This window comes from Lepisosteus platostomus, chromosome 4, assembly GCF_059453375.1.
Source record: "Lepisosteus platostomus isolate fLepPlt1 chromosome 4, fLepPlt1.hap1, whole genome shotgun sequence".
NCBI lineage: Eukaryota > Metazoa > Chordata > Actinopteri > Semionotiformes > Lepisosteidae > Lepisosteus > Lepisosteus platostomus.
Genome location: NC_142614.1, coordinates 17910368 through 17926963, shown reverse-complemented (window position 1 = coordinate 17926963; position 16596 = coordinate 17910368). Strand labels below are relative to the sequence as shown.

The window sequence follows — 16596 nt, the reverse complement described above, 5'->3', positions numbered from 1 at the left end:
CCCATAATGTTTGAAAAATATTGGCAGATTACTATGGCGTTACATAAAGCGCTACTTTTTTCCCCTCATCCTGTAAAGCAAATTCACAAAACCCCAATCAAATACCCAATTATTTTATCACCCCCTCCAATTTGGAATTGCCTGCTGTGACCATTGCACCCAGAGAATGAGTAAGTGCAGACAAGCTACTGTCAGCATGGACCCACCAAACTGTTCACTTAACACCTTACATATTCTCCAATATGCAGAAGAGTCATTGTCAACTTAGGCCAAGGAATCCCCCTCTCCAACCACTGAAATCACATGGCTCTGAAACAGCTCTGACTAATATCAGCACTGATCCTCAAACAGTCAGCTAGTGATGTGACCAAGGCTTGAACTTGTGACATCTGTATCATGTATTAACCTACACTCACAGTAGCTTTGTTGGAAAAGAAGCCATGCAGCAGTTTGTCCATTAGTAATGTTCTTTTTGTGAAAAAGATACCCTGTGACAAAGGCATGCAAACTCCCTATATGCATATTAAATTAACTCACAACACTGTTCTTCATCTGATCCATCATCACAGTCCTTTTTGCCATCACACTGAACTTTATGGACAAAGCATTTGGCATCTCCATCGCAGCGGAAGGCACAATCGTTACTTTTTGGTGGGCAGTTTTTCTCATCTGAGCCATCTTCACACTGATTCATGCCATCACAAACCAACTTCTTCTCAATGCATGTACTATTGGGGCAACTAAAATGATCTAAGAAAAAAAAATCCCGCATTATGCCTTTAAGTGTGCAGATCAGAGAAAGCTGCTGTCAATAGATGCTGACAGGAGAATATACCATAGGAGACAATAGGAGAAGATATCACATTTCAATTTAAAAACTACAAACCTAAACTAAAAACCTTCAAAAAAAAATCCTGACAAGATTCCATTTGAAAATCAGAAGCCTTTAATTTACATCATATATTCTAATGGAACTATTTTGTGAAAACAATCTTAACCAGATATTGTGGCAACTGTAAACTTTCTTTAAAAAATATCTTTAGAACTAAATACATTTAGGAAAACTATTACACCCACAGAAGATTTAGCTCTTAATGGAAACACCCAAGGGTGACTGAGATTGAGGCATGCAAGTCTGGAAAGGGAATACTTACCAGGACCATTTAACTCAACCTAAAATTTAAAAAAATGTCTGCTATATAACTAGAATAACTAAAGGTTAACTGAAATTTGAAAGGGAACCATTACAATTATAGAATTAGCACTTGTGTAAGTGTTTCTAATTTTCACCTATGAAACTGATGCAGTTTAAATATACTGTAGTGAACAACTTTTACAAAGAATTTGCAATAAACTGATACCTGGATCAGCACATCTTGGACAATTGTTTTCATCAGAGCCATCAGCACAGTCCTTCTCCCCATCACAGAGGTGGTCGTAGTGGACACAGTTGCTTCCATCACTGCAGGGAACAAATGTCCTGGGACAGACACGAGCTGGTGCGCTGGCTGGCTCCTTTTGGTTACTTTTTAAAACTGGACATAAGACATGTATATTCTAAAATGCAGGGTGCCAGTACATCAAGGAAGTTCCCTTTCATGAAATTCCTCAATAAATACTTGGAACACTCAATTCCTACCCTAACCAATTGACTCTAAAAGGAAAATACAGTACGCATGACCCATGACAACACCAACCTGAAGCTTAACTCTTCTAGCTGCATTGACTGGAGGGCAGAATTAATTAAGCCCCTGAGAGGATGAAAGACATCTGCTTGCACAGACTTTGCTGACCTTGTTCCATATCCTTGGCCAAAGGCATGACCCTGAACACACCCCTCTCCAGCTCAACTGTTGTGAGCTTCTTCATCAGTCTGCGATCCCATAGGGTGAGGACATTATCCAGCAAGGATGCTAGATAGGGCTCATGTGCAGCAACAACCAATCCTTCCAGGACCCACTTTCCTTTTAGAGAGGAAATCTTTTTCTTCAGGACACTCATGATTTGCAAGCCTAAATAAAATCAGTTAAAAAAGTCTGTCTTCATCTCGACTTGAGCAGCTTGCTGAGACCTCTATTTTCTCTCTATTATTTGAACCTGAGACAACCAGTTGAGCAGAAATACAAAATGTTAATTCGGTAATGTCAGCATACATTATTAATTTGAACAGGTTAGGTATGCTAGTATTACACTTGTCAATAATTAAAAAATAAATGGTATTGAATGTAGAGAATCTTACCTGAGTTGTTGCTGTTCCAGATGAAGCTGTTTGATTTTATGTCCAGAACTATCTGGTCTGGATTGTATCCTGAGACATCCAGTATTTCTTTCACATTGCCACCTATTAGATTCATCTTGTACACGTGCCCCCTTTCCAGCCAATACAAATTATCCCTTGGCCAATCCACATACAGATCTGTGAGAACTTCAGTTGCATGATACAGCTGCTTTGTGGAGCTAACATCCGTATAGGGCATCGAGGTGACTCCAATATTAAGCCCATCACATGACAGCCAATAGAGATTTCCAGATCTCGGGTCAACTTTGATAGTACAAGCTGCAAAAGGAAAAATGTGATTGCAAATTGAACACAAGGAAACCTGTCTATTAAGATACTGAATGGCTGTTTTGTGTAAGTTCAATGTACAAAATGGTTGTGTATGTTTACAATATGCTCCCATTCTTGGAAACATTGATATCAAACATGCATAGAAATATCTAAAGTTAATTTCTTAATTTCAATGTCCAGAGCAAAAGTTCTGCAAATACTTTGCATATGATCTGCATACTAAACTAAATCTGTAAAAATAGTATGAGGACACCACTCAGATATGTAACATGACTTAACAAATCAAAACTCGTTTCACAAATAAGTCCTAATTTTAATATGAAATGTAATTTAGGAAATCACCCAGCAACAAAATATATTTTGTTATGAGATGACTTGCTTATATTAGTCTTTGGCATTGTTTTGTCAAAAGAACGTGAATTTTAGAAATCATTGCTCCCTGTGTGCAATACTGAATGTCACAAGTAGCTTTAAACAATCCAATAAATTTATTAAAATCTGTAGGATGCCAAAGCAATTTGCTCATAGAGGGGGACTCACTTTATCCAAACCAAAGTACAGCATTTCCTGCAATGGTGCAGGGCAGCTAAATCACAGTGTGCTCACTACACACTCATGTCTGAGAAGTGAGGAATTTACTAATTTCAAGCAAGCCTACAGTCAAGCTTGAGCGATACTAATCTGCTACTTCCCTCCAAACATAGAATAATGGGATGTTTTACATTTTTCCATATACCACTGCTTACTTTGGATACTTTAAAGTTGTTAACTGAATTTTTGCATATTTAAAATCTAATATCCAAAAACCAAATTTAATTTAAAAGTCACACCTGGGGTGAATGTAGCAATGTATTCCGTTACATCCTCTTCAAAATCTGTACTCTTCACTTGCCCTGTTCCATTGGTCCAGAAGAGCCAGTTCCTTTTCCAATCAAAGTCAAAGGATGTGATCGTTTCATCAGAGGTCATAATTGACCTCTTTATCACTCTATCTCCAAATTTTACAGTATGCACATCAACTGGTGTTGCATATGCAAGGTATAAATCTGCAAAAAAAAAGGCGAAAGTCAGTTTGGATAAAGAATAGCTGGTTCCAGTTGTATACCTGGTTTTCATTTGGCTTACAGTATTGCATGTGCTACAAACAACTTAGGAGAAGTCACCATTAATTCCAGTGTCCCAAATAGCTTAAAAAGGTAAAAAATAAAAGATAATACAGCAATAAGCTGAGTCTGTAAACTACTTATTCCACTAGCAAACTGTAATAAATAAACTCTTGAATAATATTAACAGAATAACTGCAGACAGTAGGAAAAGTAACTAAGTATGCAATAACCATATATTCAAAGCTACACCATATAAAGACCTTAGATGAAATGCAACTAACATTACTCCATAGTACTCATCTATTCAGTCTTTGTGCAGTACAAAAAAACTGAACATTTGCCATTAATTGTTAGTCTATCAAAGATATGGGCTCAGGGTATTCAGTACATATACAGTACTTATTAGGAATCAGTTTCAATAATTGACAATACTTTCCCCCAGAAAGAAGATAAGACAACACCAATACTAAAATACTTCCTGATATGGTACTCCATCTTAGAGTATTTACTGTAGGTTTGTAACCAATAACTTTTTTACCAAGAAAGTTACCGTCACCTATTACGAGGTGTTAAAGGCACAGTGGAACAGGGAATTCTATGTAGGTGCTCGCACAGCTAAATTTGTGTACAGATGGACTGGTTTTATATTTAAACAATGCTGGAAAGACCGCTCACCTTCACATTTCCCAGATGGCAAGAGGAACATTCCATCAGGACATATGCACAAGTGCTTAACTGGTTTGTCAGGAGATGGCAAGCAAATGCTGCAGTTGGTCTTGGCACATGGGGATGAATAACCTTAAAAAAAGCATTGGAGGAAGAAGTTAAAACTTCTCTATAACCAATTTCAGAATTTATTGAATAACAATATACTAATTTCTTTATAGCAGTAAAAATACAACTGAAGCAGAGGACCTGACCATAAAACTGAAGTCAAACAATGGCCTCTTCTCATTTAAAGAGCTACACTGATGCCATAATTTAATCCTGGTGTTTCTTGAAGGAAACAAAGGAATCAACTACATTTATTATACCCAAGATCGAGTCAAGTACTATTCATGCACCAAACGCTTTCCTTCTTAATAGTATTTAAGTACTTGGGTCTCATTGTTAGCCCTGAGCTAGCCAGCTGAGTTGTCAATGTTTTGACTAGGCCATCATTCAGTTTCAATGCCAGTAGTTGTCCTAAGTCTCTTTTCCATTCCTTGTTCATAGAGTCTTGTCATTTCAAACTTGACAATGTATGACATTCTTTCTAGAGAAGTATTCTTTTTTGTTTGGTGTAATGATCAACTCTACACACAAAGCTCTAAGTTTACCTGGTATATTTATTTAAATAATTAAACCCATTTAAAAATGCTCCCTTAAATTTCCATTATACTTCAGGGCAACAAGTAAACTGAAATTAAAACTGAGAAAGAACTAAACCAGTCATCAAAGATCAGTTGAAGAATAAGCATATCAGTCTTCATTTCAAGACTGGCAACTAGCATGAATAATTCATTAACAGGAATCAACGCCCGATACTGTCATTTACAAAATATCAGTTTCCTTGTGGTCTCAGCACAGGATAGAATTTGGATAGCTTGTTTCTGCTTGAAATACTCAAATGCATATAATGCTTTAATAATGAAATAAAATCTATAATGAGATCAATATACTATTAATATATTAGCCTGCCTTAACTGGGTTTGAATATTGAAAAATAAAAATGTCCATATTTAATAAAGTTCTCTATAGTTTTGCTTGAGGGAAGGAAAGGTTAAATAAGGGGAGACTAGTTTCTGTCTTTAATGGGCAAGGTTACAAAAAAGTAGCCAAACTGTTTATCTAAGTTTTTCTGTTGATACCACTCAAAGTTCATCAAATGAGTATTCATCCCACAGGTAGAAGGAAACCTACCTCTAGGCTGCTGTAGTTCATGAATGGTGGATAGGATTGATACAGAAGCCTTAAAAAGGGCAGTCTTTTCCTTAGGATTGCTTTGGGGCTGTCGCAATAACTGCTTCCCATCAGTCCAGTAAAACCAACCCTCAAACACAGCCAGCCCCAGCATTTCTCCCCTTTTGAAGAAGCCCAAGAAAGAGTAGCGCCCAGTGCCATCTACCTTCACTGTCTCAACAGACTAGATAGAACAGCAAAGAGCACAGGGAAGAAACATTCACCACAGAACAGGGAGGTCAAGCGACAAATGAAAGATGCAAGCAAAAATCAAAAACTGGTTATTTACCAGAGATTAAAGCAGTCAAATTGCAAGTCAATATAAAATAAATTAATCTCCATTGAGAGAATTGTGGTATTGCAGGTTATAACTTTGAATAATGTAACCAATTTGTTTTGAAAAGGCCTTTCAATAGAGAAGACTTTCCAACAGTTAAAAGTAATGGTCCATATTTTCCAATTCAGTGAACAGAAATGTCATTTTTGTTATATCTTGGAGACTTTGAGCAAGATTTTTTTTTAATGTTGTAACAGGCTAAACCTTTCAGATTTTAGTTTTAATGAAGAACTTTAAAAACTTGTTTTCAGTTAAATCAAAAAGAAGGGCACCAAAAACATTTGCATGCATATCCACATGTTGCAATGACTGTTAAACTGCCTAAAGTTTTTTAATCACATGCTATGAGGTTTATAAATGTATTCAAATTACAATATTGTGGTACACTTCAAGGTATCAGTTATCATCTGTGCAGGACATGATGTGCAGTTTGAATGAAATTAAAGGGAACTGCCATAATTTTCATCTGAACATAACAGAAAAAGCAATGCATACACTCAATATTACTATTAAACTAGAGTTTGTTAGGTAAAAAAAAGCATACTCTTGAAAAACAGCCATCGCTTAACTCAGTGGTTCTCAAACTTTTTGGACCAAGTACCACCCCTAATCCAACCAAAGCATCCAAGTACCACCTACAAGTCATCATCTCATAGGAACCCCAGCAATTCTCAATGACCAACATGAGCACGTGTGCACACACACTCACACATACATATAATAAATATTATAATACACTTTATTTGATATAGCACCTTTAAAGGTGGCTTCTCAAAGTGTTTTACAGAAAAAAAAAACATTAACAACTAATAAAAAAGCACCATTTCAGTGAGAGGGGTGAGCCTGTTTAGTTGAGCAAAGCAGATGTGAATTAATTTTTTGAGCCTTGATACAATTCACAACGAAGTCTAACAGATATTAAATCGTCAGGCATTTTCTTGACGGCAAAGGTCTCGCGGTGGATGTTGCAATGCATACATTAATTTCTGGAGCAACCTCTCTAATTCGTGCAACTACACTGCTGTGTCGGCTTGTCATTGCTCTAGCACCATCTGTACAAACTCAGACGCATTTTATCCAGTCGAGGCCATTCTCTTCTATAAATTCATTCAGAAGCTGAAATATGTGCTCTCCTGTAGTTCCTGTTGGTAGCGGTTTACAGAACAGAAAGTCCTCATGGGACATGCCCTCAAACTCGTATCTAACGTAAACGAGCAAATTGGCCAAATCGACTACAGACTCATCTAATTGCAGTGAAAAACATCTGCTCATCTTAACGCGCTCTATCAGTGTACTTTTGATATAATCCTTCATTTCAATAATTCTATGAATGACTGTCTTTCAGGGGGAGGGGGGCAGCAGGTCGAGCTGTTTAGCAGCTTTTTCTCTACACACAATACGTGTCAGCTCTCTTGCCAACGGTAAATAAGGTTCTTCAAAAATAGTGTAGCTTACCTGCTTTAGCAATACGCAAGCTTGCATTTTTCCGCGTTTCCGTTTTTATTTCCGTATTTAAAGTTTTTATTTCATGCGCATGGGAGCGAAACAGAGACGCTCGGTGTATTTTTCTCAAATTAGGACAGTTCTTAAATATTTTTCTGTTATCACGCTTTCGTGTGGTCACAAGATTACCTGCGTTCGTAGCACGTATTTCTACGCATTCCTTGTTTACAACGTTGGCATAGTTCCAAAATCACGCACATTCTCCTTTCTCCCTATTTGCTGGAGATACAGTAGCTTTTTTTTAAATACAATTGGTCACTTGCATCCGTAGCACGCATTCCTATAGAGTGGTATAGAATTACAGAGTATCTCTTGTGTCCACTGAAGTATTAGCGCGCACTGTATCGTAGTACGTAGACTGCGTATTCGACACGTATTAAAATACAAAATATGAAAACCCGTCCCGATTTTTCAGCGCACACGACAGTTCCAGGGTCATTTGGCGTACCACTTGGCGGAACTCCACGTACCACTGCCGGTACGCGTACCACAGTTTGAGAACCACTGGCTTAACTGATCAGAAACCCAGTATTAATTGGAATTAAGTGGTTATTGGGACACCGAGACCTTGGTCAATAACAGCTACATTAGACACCTGTAACAAAATTCACTGTAAAATAAGAGCACAGTTGTACCTCTTTATAGTCACTGATCCAATAAAGCCTGCGGGAAGTATAATCACTCAACAGGCCCCTAGGATTCTGAGCTGTGATGACTGTCACCACCCTTCTGTGTGATCCATCCATTCCAGCTGCCTCGATGCTCATTTGACCATGTTCCCCTTTGTTTATCCAGAACATTGCACTTAAAAAGAATCATAGTTGTTAGTGAAGGAAGAGCTAATGTTGGTTGTGCAAATCTTATGCAAGATTTTCAAACCTTTCTGTGGGCATCAGCGCCAGCTCCAAAGGATTGATGTTCTTCTCCAAGATGGTGGCAAACTCACTGCCATCACCAGCCCCCAGCTGAATTGCCTTTTTTTTGCAGTTCGTCCAGTACAGTTGACCAGAAAGCCAATCAACTACAAGGCTACAAATCCCATCCACACCTGAAACAAATAACCCTGTCACTCATGAATTCTCAAATGTTTTGTAGTTCACAAAGAATACAAAAAGCAACTGAAGTTAAAACATTTAATGAAATAACTTTTTTCTTGCAAAAGTTAACAATGTGGCTTACATGTGTTTTGTTAGCGTGTATACATTTTACAGTCAACACATGCTGGAAAAACTCGCCATTAAACAGAAAATCTTTGCAACCGGCCTCTTTGAGGATAATCCTATAACAATTAACATTTACCTTTGTAGAGGAGTCTGCTTGATTTTTCTTCTGATTTGTAAATGTCACCTTGATCATCTGCCCAGTAAAAAGATTTCCTTGCAAGATCAAATCCTATTGCCAAAGGAAGACCTCTTGTAATGTCAAGAACATCATACTCCCCTGACGGAATGCTTAGGAATCCCAGACTTCTTTCTTTCACAGTCAGGATCAAAATGCCACTCTCTGCAAAACATCAGCCATCACAAATATCAAAACTGAGCTGCACATTTCCACCATCCTTGAAACAGCCCAAATGTACCTTTTCTCACAGTGTAGTAATGCATCTTTGTTCATCTTTAAAAAAAAAATGTTTTTTACATGTGACCAATATGAGAAGTAGAAATCATGTGAATCATTACCCCCTTTTTGTGATTAAGGTATCTCAAAATTGAGATCTGATTAAATAATCTATATTATCATTACATGTAGCTACATGATGGCAGAACTTAGGTGATTAATATAGGGGGAGATTGATAGAATGCACATTAAATGTAAACCTAAATGGTTTTTAAACTTCAGGAACGGAATGCACCTTCAGTTCTGCAGACTACTCCTTGGTGAAGCTGGAAGCCTTTTGCACAGCTGCAAATGAAGGACCCTGGCACATTCTCACAAAACTGTGAGCAAGGCCCATATGACTCAGAGCATTCATCAATATCTGCAAAACAGACCATATTAAATCCCACTTGATCTGAGCAATGATTAGCTTCACATCTGGGCTTTTTGATTTTAATATCCCTTTTATTATAAATGTGTTTGATGCTCTAATCCAAACCATCTTACAAAGGATACATTTTTCAGAGCCCTGACTACTGCTCCACACTGGTGCACTAAGGAAAGCCCAACCGCATTAAAATGAGGCTTTGACAGGTGTATTAAGTTTAAACTGAGAATATAAAACAGCTGCACTGAGAGTGGTAGCACTCACATTTTGCAGAGCCTGAAAGGGCACAAAATGCAATCAACTTTAAGGGGGCTCCACATCAACCACTGAACTGTGAAACCCACCTGGGCCTGGGAGAGGCAAAGAAACCACTATGCTCCAGCTGACCCACTACACAGCAGGTCAGATGGAAAAGTCAGAAGTTGCTTCACCAAATCAATTCTACAGGAAACTTCTAGACACCCAGATTGTAAAAGCTCAGACTGAAAATCACGACTAGGCCTGACACCTCTTCTTTAATGAATAGTCATGGGATCTTAAGTGGCCAAGAAGTCCACAGCTCACTTAAAGGTCCCCTCCACAAGACAGCTCAGTGTCCCTGGTCACTATACTGGGGCACTATTTTGGAATGTATGGTTCAGAAGGAAGAGAACCAGTTGGTGACCCACCAAAGAAATTCTCAGGACTGTCCAAAATGAACTCGGTTGAACTTATGGAGGCTCTTTAGAAACATCCATGGAAGCACATCCAAGTCCTTTTCCCCCATAATCAACTCTGCTACAGCCCCTAGAGGCCAAAGAATGATTCCATGCACTTACCTTCACATATAGTACCATTGCTTGAGAGCTTCCAGCCCCCTGGACATGAACACAGAGCTCCTCGTTGCCCATCTGTACATGTGTTACTGCAGCCCCCATTAGCATCAGCACAGGTTTGCCCTGCTCAGAAGAGTATATACTGTATTGGGTATACAGGTTCTTTGCTTATTGGGTGTTGTGAATTTAATGACATATTTAGAGAATATAATGGATCACCCAAATTTAAGGTCTTATGAAAACTCTATAGTGGGAAAAGGTTCTTCTGCTATACCAAATGTTTGAGCCTATGTTAGGCATTATATGTATGACACCTAAGTAGGCTATTACAACAGAAACAGACACATTAAGAATTTAACAGGTTACCACAAGTAGCTGGCTCATCCCTTCTGTCTGAGCACTGAGCTTCCCCATCACAAACTTTGTCTGCTGAGACACACCGTCCACTGGAACACCTCATATCCATCTCTCCACAGGTCTCTGAACCAAAAAATATTCTATAACACTCCTTATCATTTAGAGTGCCATACACGATTGGTGATCTTGCAACAGGACACATTGATGGTACAGTAGAACATCAGTAGAAACTATAATAACTCACTTATTAAAATTCTAGTTTAAAGTTAAACAAAAGAGTCAGTTTAAAAAGATAAACATTTACACAGATCCTATATTTCATGCAGCCAGTTTTAAGCTTTTTGTGACCTGCCTTGTGAACCAACAATTATTTGAAAATAAGCTACATACTGTAAAATAGTTTTCATATCACAAAAAGAGCTGAATTAGTAAATATGCCTCAAAGATGTTGTCTTTAGACTGTAACAGAAAAAGTCACTAGAAAATGTCAGAAGTAAGATATCTATTGCTTAACCAATTCGAAAACATTGAACTAAAACAATTGGAGGAATTGCTGGTTACTTAACCTTTCAAGTATAGGTTTTCTTATTTTCTTGCTATATGTTTGTGTACCTACTTTGCTATTCCATTCAGAGAGATCAAAAGTTTTCAACCTTTTTTTTAATATACGTTGTTGGATTAAGTGGTACCATTACATAAAATTCCAAATCTGGCAGTGCCATTTTCAAATAGACATTTAGCTTCCAATTCCATGCAAAACACTTATGCCAACTCACTAGGGAAAGGATGGCAAAGCCCAGTCCTGTAAAACCACAATCCAGAAGATTTTCTTGGTCACACTTTAAACAACTTGTAAGGTCTTGGGACAATTTAATTCTAATAAATTGAAGCAGGGGCTTTACACAAGTGCTTAGTGATTGTTAACACCCTGTAGCTCAGGGACCACAGTTAGGCATTAGACTTAAATTACCTAGTAAACAATGTCTTAACACTTCACAAATTGATATGAAGGTGGCATATAAGATCTAATGAATTACAGGTCTCCAAGATATGAAATTTTATATTTCAACCACAAACTACATGTGGTATAGCACACTTTTCATGTAGGCGCAGTAATATAAAATGAACTTCCACATGTCTTTGTACAGATAGCTGCCCATACAATTCTGTCTTCATCTACCCTTTCACAGGATTCACTCTTTACAACCCAAGCTCGATGTTTCAGTGCTTTTGAGTTACCCTGCGAGTTTAAGCCTTATAAGTTCAGTGTAAGCAACGTTTTGGAATAAGTGCTCTTAATACTGAATAAGGAGATAAACCAATGCTAAAAATACGTACCACAACCATTTTCGTCTGAGTTATCAATACAGTCATTCACGCCATTGCACTGCAGTTCTTGAGGTATGCAGATTTTGTTCACGCACTCCCATTCTCCGCTGAGGCAACCTCGACTTTCCACACAGTTCAATTCATCCGAGCGGTCATCACACTGTGGCTTGCCATCACAAACTGCTGAAATATCCACGCACCCAAAACCGTCTCTGCAATGGAATTCCCCATCTTTACACCCTGGTAAGGGGGAGGAAAATCCGAAAAAAGTATATATTCCACAAATATTTATGTATAATGTAAAAAAAGTATACAATAAACATCAAATCATGCAGCAGAAAGATTTTGCATGGAGCAATGGAAAAAAAACTGAAAAGGTTTAGAAATATAGGAGATTTCCTCTCTATCCTTTATACATGTGTAAGCTCTTGTTTATTCTAAGAGGACTTAACCAATACTTATACTACGCTTCAAAGAGTGAAGGGTCTCAAACAGCATTGCAATTGACTCTTGCTGAACACTTAGTTTAAACTGGCATCTGTAACATTATGCAATTAGAGATCTACAAAGACATGAGTAGAAAGTTTAAAAAGACAGGCTTACATGCAGATATACAGATTTTCCTAAAAACTAATAGCACATACATCCTAAAGAAAATGTAGTAAGGAAACATGAAAAAGATGGAAAAACATTAGTTTTAACACAAAGGCAGATTTTCTTAGACAAACATCCCTTGTAAATCTGTACTTAAAAACTTCACACAATAAAACTGCAAGCAGTTCTGTTCATGCAACATTTAAGATACATACCACAATCTAGCTCATCAGAGCCATCCAAACAGTCACCCTGGCCATCACATTTCCAAGACTTGGTAATGCAAGCCCCATCATCACACTGCCACTCATCAGTGAGGCACTGCTGGCCAAAAGCCAAGTGTGGTTGTGATGCTGTAAACATTAAAAATACCATTATAGTGATATACAATTTATAATACAACTAAAATAATTCACAGCTTCACATATAGCACCACCACAACATTTACAAAACAAGCTCCAGCTATTATCTGTTTTGTGGCACATAAGGACTAATGCTGCAGGACTACAAAAGTGCAGCCACTTAAGTAAGATTTGAATTGAGACTTACAGACATCCATGAAGTCAAATGTAATATTCACAAAAGGAAACCAAGGCCATCAAATAAAGATTTCTGGGATTGTACAACTTTCAATAAACAAAAACTTAATTGTAATGTTATCATCTTAATGTTATCTGTAAAGAAGAGAGACAGAGCCAGTCTTTAAGAAAAGTGACTATTTTTAACCTTATGAATTAAGTTACATCAAGATTAAACCGGCTTCTGGGTTTCAAATGCTGAGCTCAAGTGTATGTTGCACTGGTTTAACACAATTACATAAAAGCAAGCCCAAATACTAAATTTCACAATTTACAGCAGGCTGCACAAGGTTTTCAAAATAATATTCGTGAGTTTCTTGTTGCTTAGATTCTATATCTATCCCTTGTCTTTTTAACAAACATTTAACAGGTTGATGTAATGATGTAACCAAATGATTCAGATCGCTGCCCAGATAGGAAATAGTGCAAAATTCACCTGTTAAACATCCAAAATTCCACCACACTGTTACCACACACAGTAAATGCTTTAGCGCCATGACCGGAGGTGAATTTCATCGCTTAGATAAAACGCGAAAGCCCTTTGAGGAAAGCTTTTTATAACTTCATAACCCATCTAATTAACACGCTATACTTTTCTTTGTCAGATGTCTCCTGGGGGTGGGGTGATAACGAGGTTCGTAATGAAATTAATTTAATTAATTGCTATGAGAGCGCGGAGTTCGGTTTTGTAGCATTCACACTTTATTAATTGGGTATTTAAATGAAGACGTTACGAAATTTACAATTGGTAAATTAACTAATACAAATTTGACTTGTTAGTCATTGGAATAATTTCCCAACACAGACACTGACATGCTTTTAGATAGAAAATCAAAGCTTCTGCATTGGTCAGTTTCGAAGCATTTGAGCAAAAGGCAAACACAAAAAAGACATGTTCCTCAATTAGAACAAAAGCTAAATATTATTCAACAATCCGAGCAGATTCTGACCAGTTTTGTTTACACTTCAACATTGTGCGCACCATGGTGAGTTGGAAACGGTTGTCAGGAAGGAGGATCAGCAGTCTGTTGAAGCAGACTATAGCTTTGCAATATTGCGTGTCTAAAACATTCTTTCATCAGTAAGCGGAACTGTATCGATTTGTATATTGAAATGTCGTCGGTGCCTTTCCAAGAATGGAACCCGAATCTTGTCAGTTTGAGGTCGCATTCGTACGGTGGTAAGAAGTGAATTTCTTACTGTATTTAATCATTTGAACACAACGTAGTCGTGAACTGACCTAGAATTTGTGCTGACTCTCAGTTAAATATGAAAGGAGGCATAATGTGTTATTATGCATAAAAATCACGAACCATTATTGCATTTTATTTTACAGGGTACATCTACCCTCACCTTAGCCTCTATGACCAATATCAAAATCATGACTCAAATGAGAATGATCTCAGGACTAGAGTAGCAATCTCCACTATTGAAAACATCAAACATGAAATCGAGGAAGATTCCGCGAGCAGCACCAAGAGGAGTGAGTGCGGATCTATAGATTCTGGTCAAAGATATTTTCCTACTGACTCAGCAACTCCCAAGGTGAGTGTGGCCCTGTTCTGTGTAAAATCTGATCACTGTTTTTTCCATGCGAAAATAAAGTGTGTGTAAACTCACAGAATACCGACGTTTGCCTACGGCTGAATCCCAATCACCACAAGACATTGTTACTATGCTCCCATGCATTATTTAAACAGCAACCATAACTACAAAAGTATAATAACTAGATTTTACTAATATATATTTACAGGCGTCTGTCAACTAAACACCATAGGATGTATTAATATATATATGAATTTTCTTGTATATATTGTGCATTATATGTGTGTACAGTACACACAGTATGCTTACAGAGTTGTGAAGTCTGTTTACTGCTCTATCTTTGATGATAGAAAATATAGTTTATTTCAATCTTATTTTTTTTGTTTTCACTGTTAAACCAGGCATTTTTATTCAATTGTAAAATAACAGATTTTTTTAACCATATTTGTAACTGTTTATTTCTTATTTTATTAAAAAGCTGTAAGACTTTCTTTACATTTTTGTAGTCTTTGATACCTTGCTCAGGGTGATTTAAAAATAACGGAACAACAAAAACAAGATAAAGCCAACCAACTTCTTAAACAGTGTGTGCAGGAACATTTACTGTTCTACTTTCTGCAGGTTACAGTTCAATAAACATAATTAGATAAATATCTGTCATCATGGTAACTGTAGAGCAGAACAGCCTATGCTAAGCCAATGGTTTATTCAAAATAGTTATAATTCAATTGTATTAAACTTATTTTTTATCTTAAATTACAGTTTTATCATTAATTATGCCATACAGACAAATAGTTGGAAAATGTATTATTTAATTTTAAAAATACAATAAATTCTAAAGTGAAAAATGTATTCAATTGCTTTAACACTGCTAATTATTTATTGTTTCAATACAATTTTCCCTCGCTGTCATTAACATGATTTCCCCCCTTGTTATACTTCAATCTCAAACTCAGCTGCCATCAAAAACAGTGACACCTACTGTACAGCAAGAAAGGGAGACAAAACACACTCATTGGTTCTCTACAGAGGGTGAGACACCTGGGAAAGGCACATGGAACAGACAAGGAAGGGTCATTTATAAGATGCACAGTGGTCTTCTCCCCAATTACACTGGCTATATTCCAGGTAAGACACATTACCACTCGTTAACAACTAGACAGGAGTTGAGAAAAGCTCATAAAACATAGTAAGTGTTCTAACCATTAGGACAACGCTGTAGTCCAGTAAATTACTAGGACAACACATTCCTGTCATGATTTTTAGTTTAAACTTAGCTTTCATAGATCCAGTGACATTGATTTTGAGACTTAAACACCCTACAGTTATAAAGTATGTTTCATAGAGACTGGATTCAACAATCGAGCTTGAGTGCTGAATGGAGTTTGAATGTATCCAGTAAAAGCACAACATTACATAACATAGTAAAGTGACCTAAAATAAGGCAAATTAACACCAGAATTTGTTTTCTAGAAAATATATATATAATTCCTGAACATAACAGGCAGATTTTAAAGGGAAGGCATATTCATTACTGGGAGGAGAAAGATACTAAGAGTGACCATTTTATTGTAAAAAATTGGGATGAGTGGGATGGCAATGTCTTCTGAGAGCACCATAACTCTGAAGTTCAAGTGATCTTTCCTTTTGCAGGGCAGAAGTTCATCTATGGCAAAACCTGGGGAGTGAGCACTGCAAATGCTTTACATACTAAAGATCAAGTGCCTTTTCAGTGGACATCCCTTTTTTGAGTACAGCTGGGAGAACCACCTACAGAGCATGGACTAACCTATACACATCTGGGCAAATCCTTTTGCTTCAAGTTTAATTCAATTAACATTAAACATGTTCTTAACCTACCTATTTTCTGTCTCTCCTTTGAAATTAAGTAAAACACTTTTCTCTTTATGTGCAGTGTGATTTCGTGCCTAAAAACTG

At 37.2% G+C, this 16596-nt stretch overlaps 1 protein-coding gene and 1 long non-coding RNA gene across 2 annotated transcripts in view; one reads left to right on the top strand and one right to left on the bottom strand.

The window, feature by feature from the left end:
- The window catches only part of lrp13b (low-density lipoprotein receptor related-protein 13 b), a 35324-nt gene extending 21629 nt beyond the window's left edge, over window positions 1-13695 (bottom strand). Inside the window, exons 1-16 of the mRNA XM_088628795.1 lie at window positions 13550-13695; window positions 12751-12888; window positions 11951-12181; window positions 10622-10735; window positions 10259-10378; window positions 9309-9434; window positions 8756-8959; window positions 8336-8504; window positions 8092-8260; window positions 5578-5800; window positions 4351-4473; window positions 3400-3615; window positions 2240-2557; window positions 1794-2012; window positions 1362-1535; window positions 538-750 (exon numbers count right to left, since the gene is read on the bottom strand). Coding sequence (XP_088484921.1) covers window positions 538-750; window positions 1362-1535; window positions 1794-2012; window positions 2240-2557; window positions 3400-3615; window positions 4351-4473; window positions 5578-5800; window positions 8092-8260; window positions 8336-8504; window positions 8756-8959; window positions 9309-9434; window positions 10259-10378; window positions 10622-10735; window positions 11951-12181; window positions 12751-12888; window positions 13550-13610 — 2818 coding nt within the window. The 5' untranslated portion in view covers window positions 13611-13695. The remainder of the gene's footprint in view (window positions 1-537; window positions 751-1361; window positions 1536-1793; window positions 2013-2239; window positions 2558-3399; window positions 3616-4350; window positions 4474-5577; window positions 5801-8091; window positions 8261-8335; window positions 8505-8755; window positions 8960-9308; window positions 9435-10258; window positions 10379-10621; window positions 10736-11950; window positions 12182-12750; window positions 12889-13549) is intronic.
- A 414-nt stretch (window positions 13696-14109) lies between these two features.
- Window positions 14110-16566, top strand: LOC148672831 (uncharacterized). Its single transcript, XR_015935883.1, has 4 exons — window positions 14110-14293; window positions 14450-14658; window positions 15615-15786; window positions 16312-16566. It is a non-coding gene; the product is annotated as an uncharacterized LOC148672831 (long non-coding RNA).
- Window positions 16567-16596: the final 30 nt, after the last annotated feature.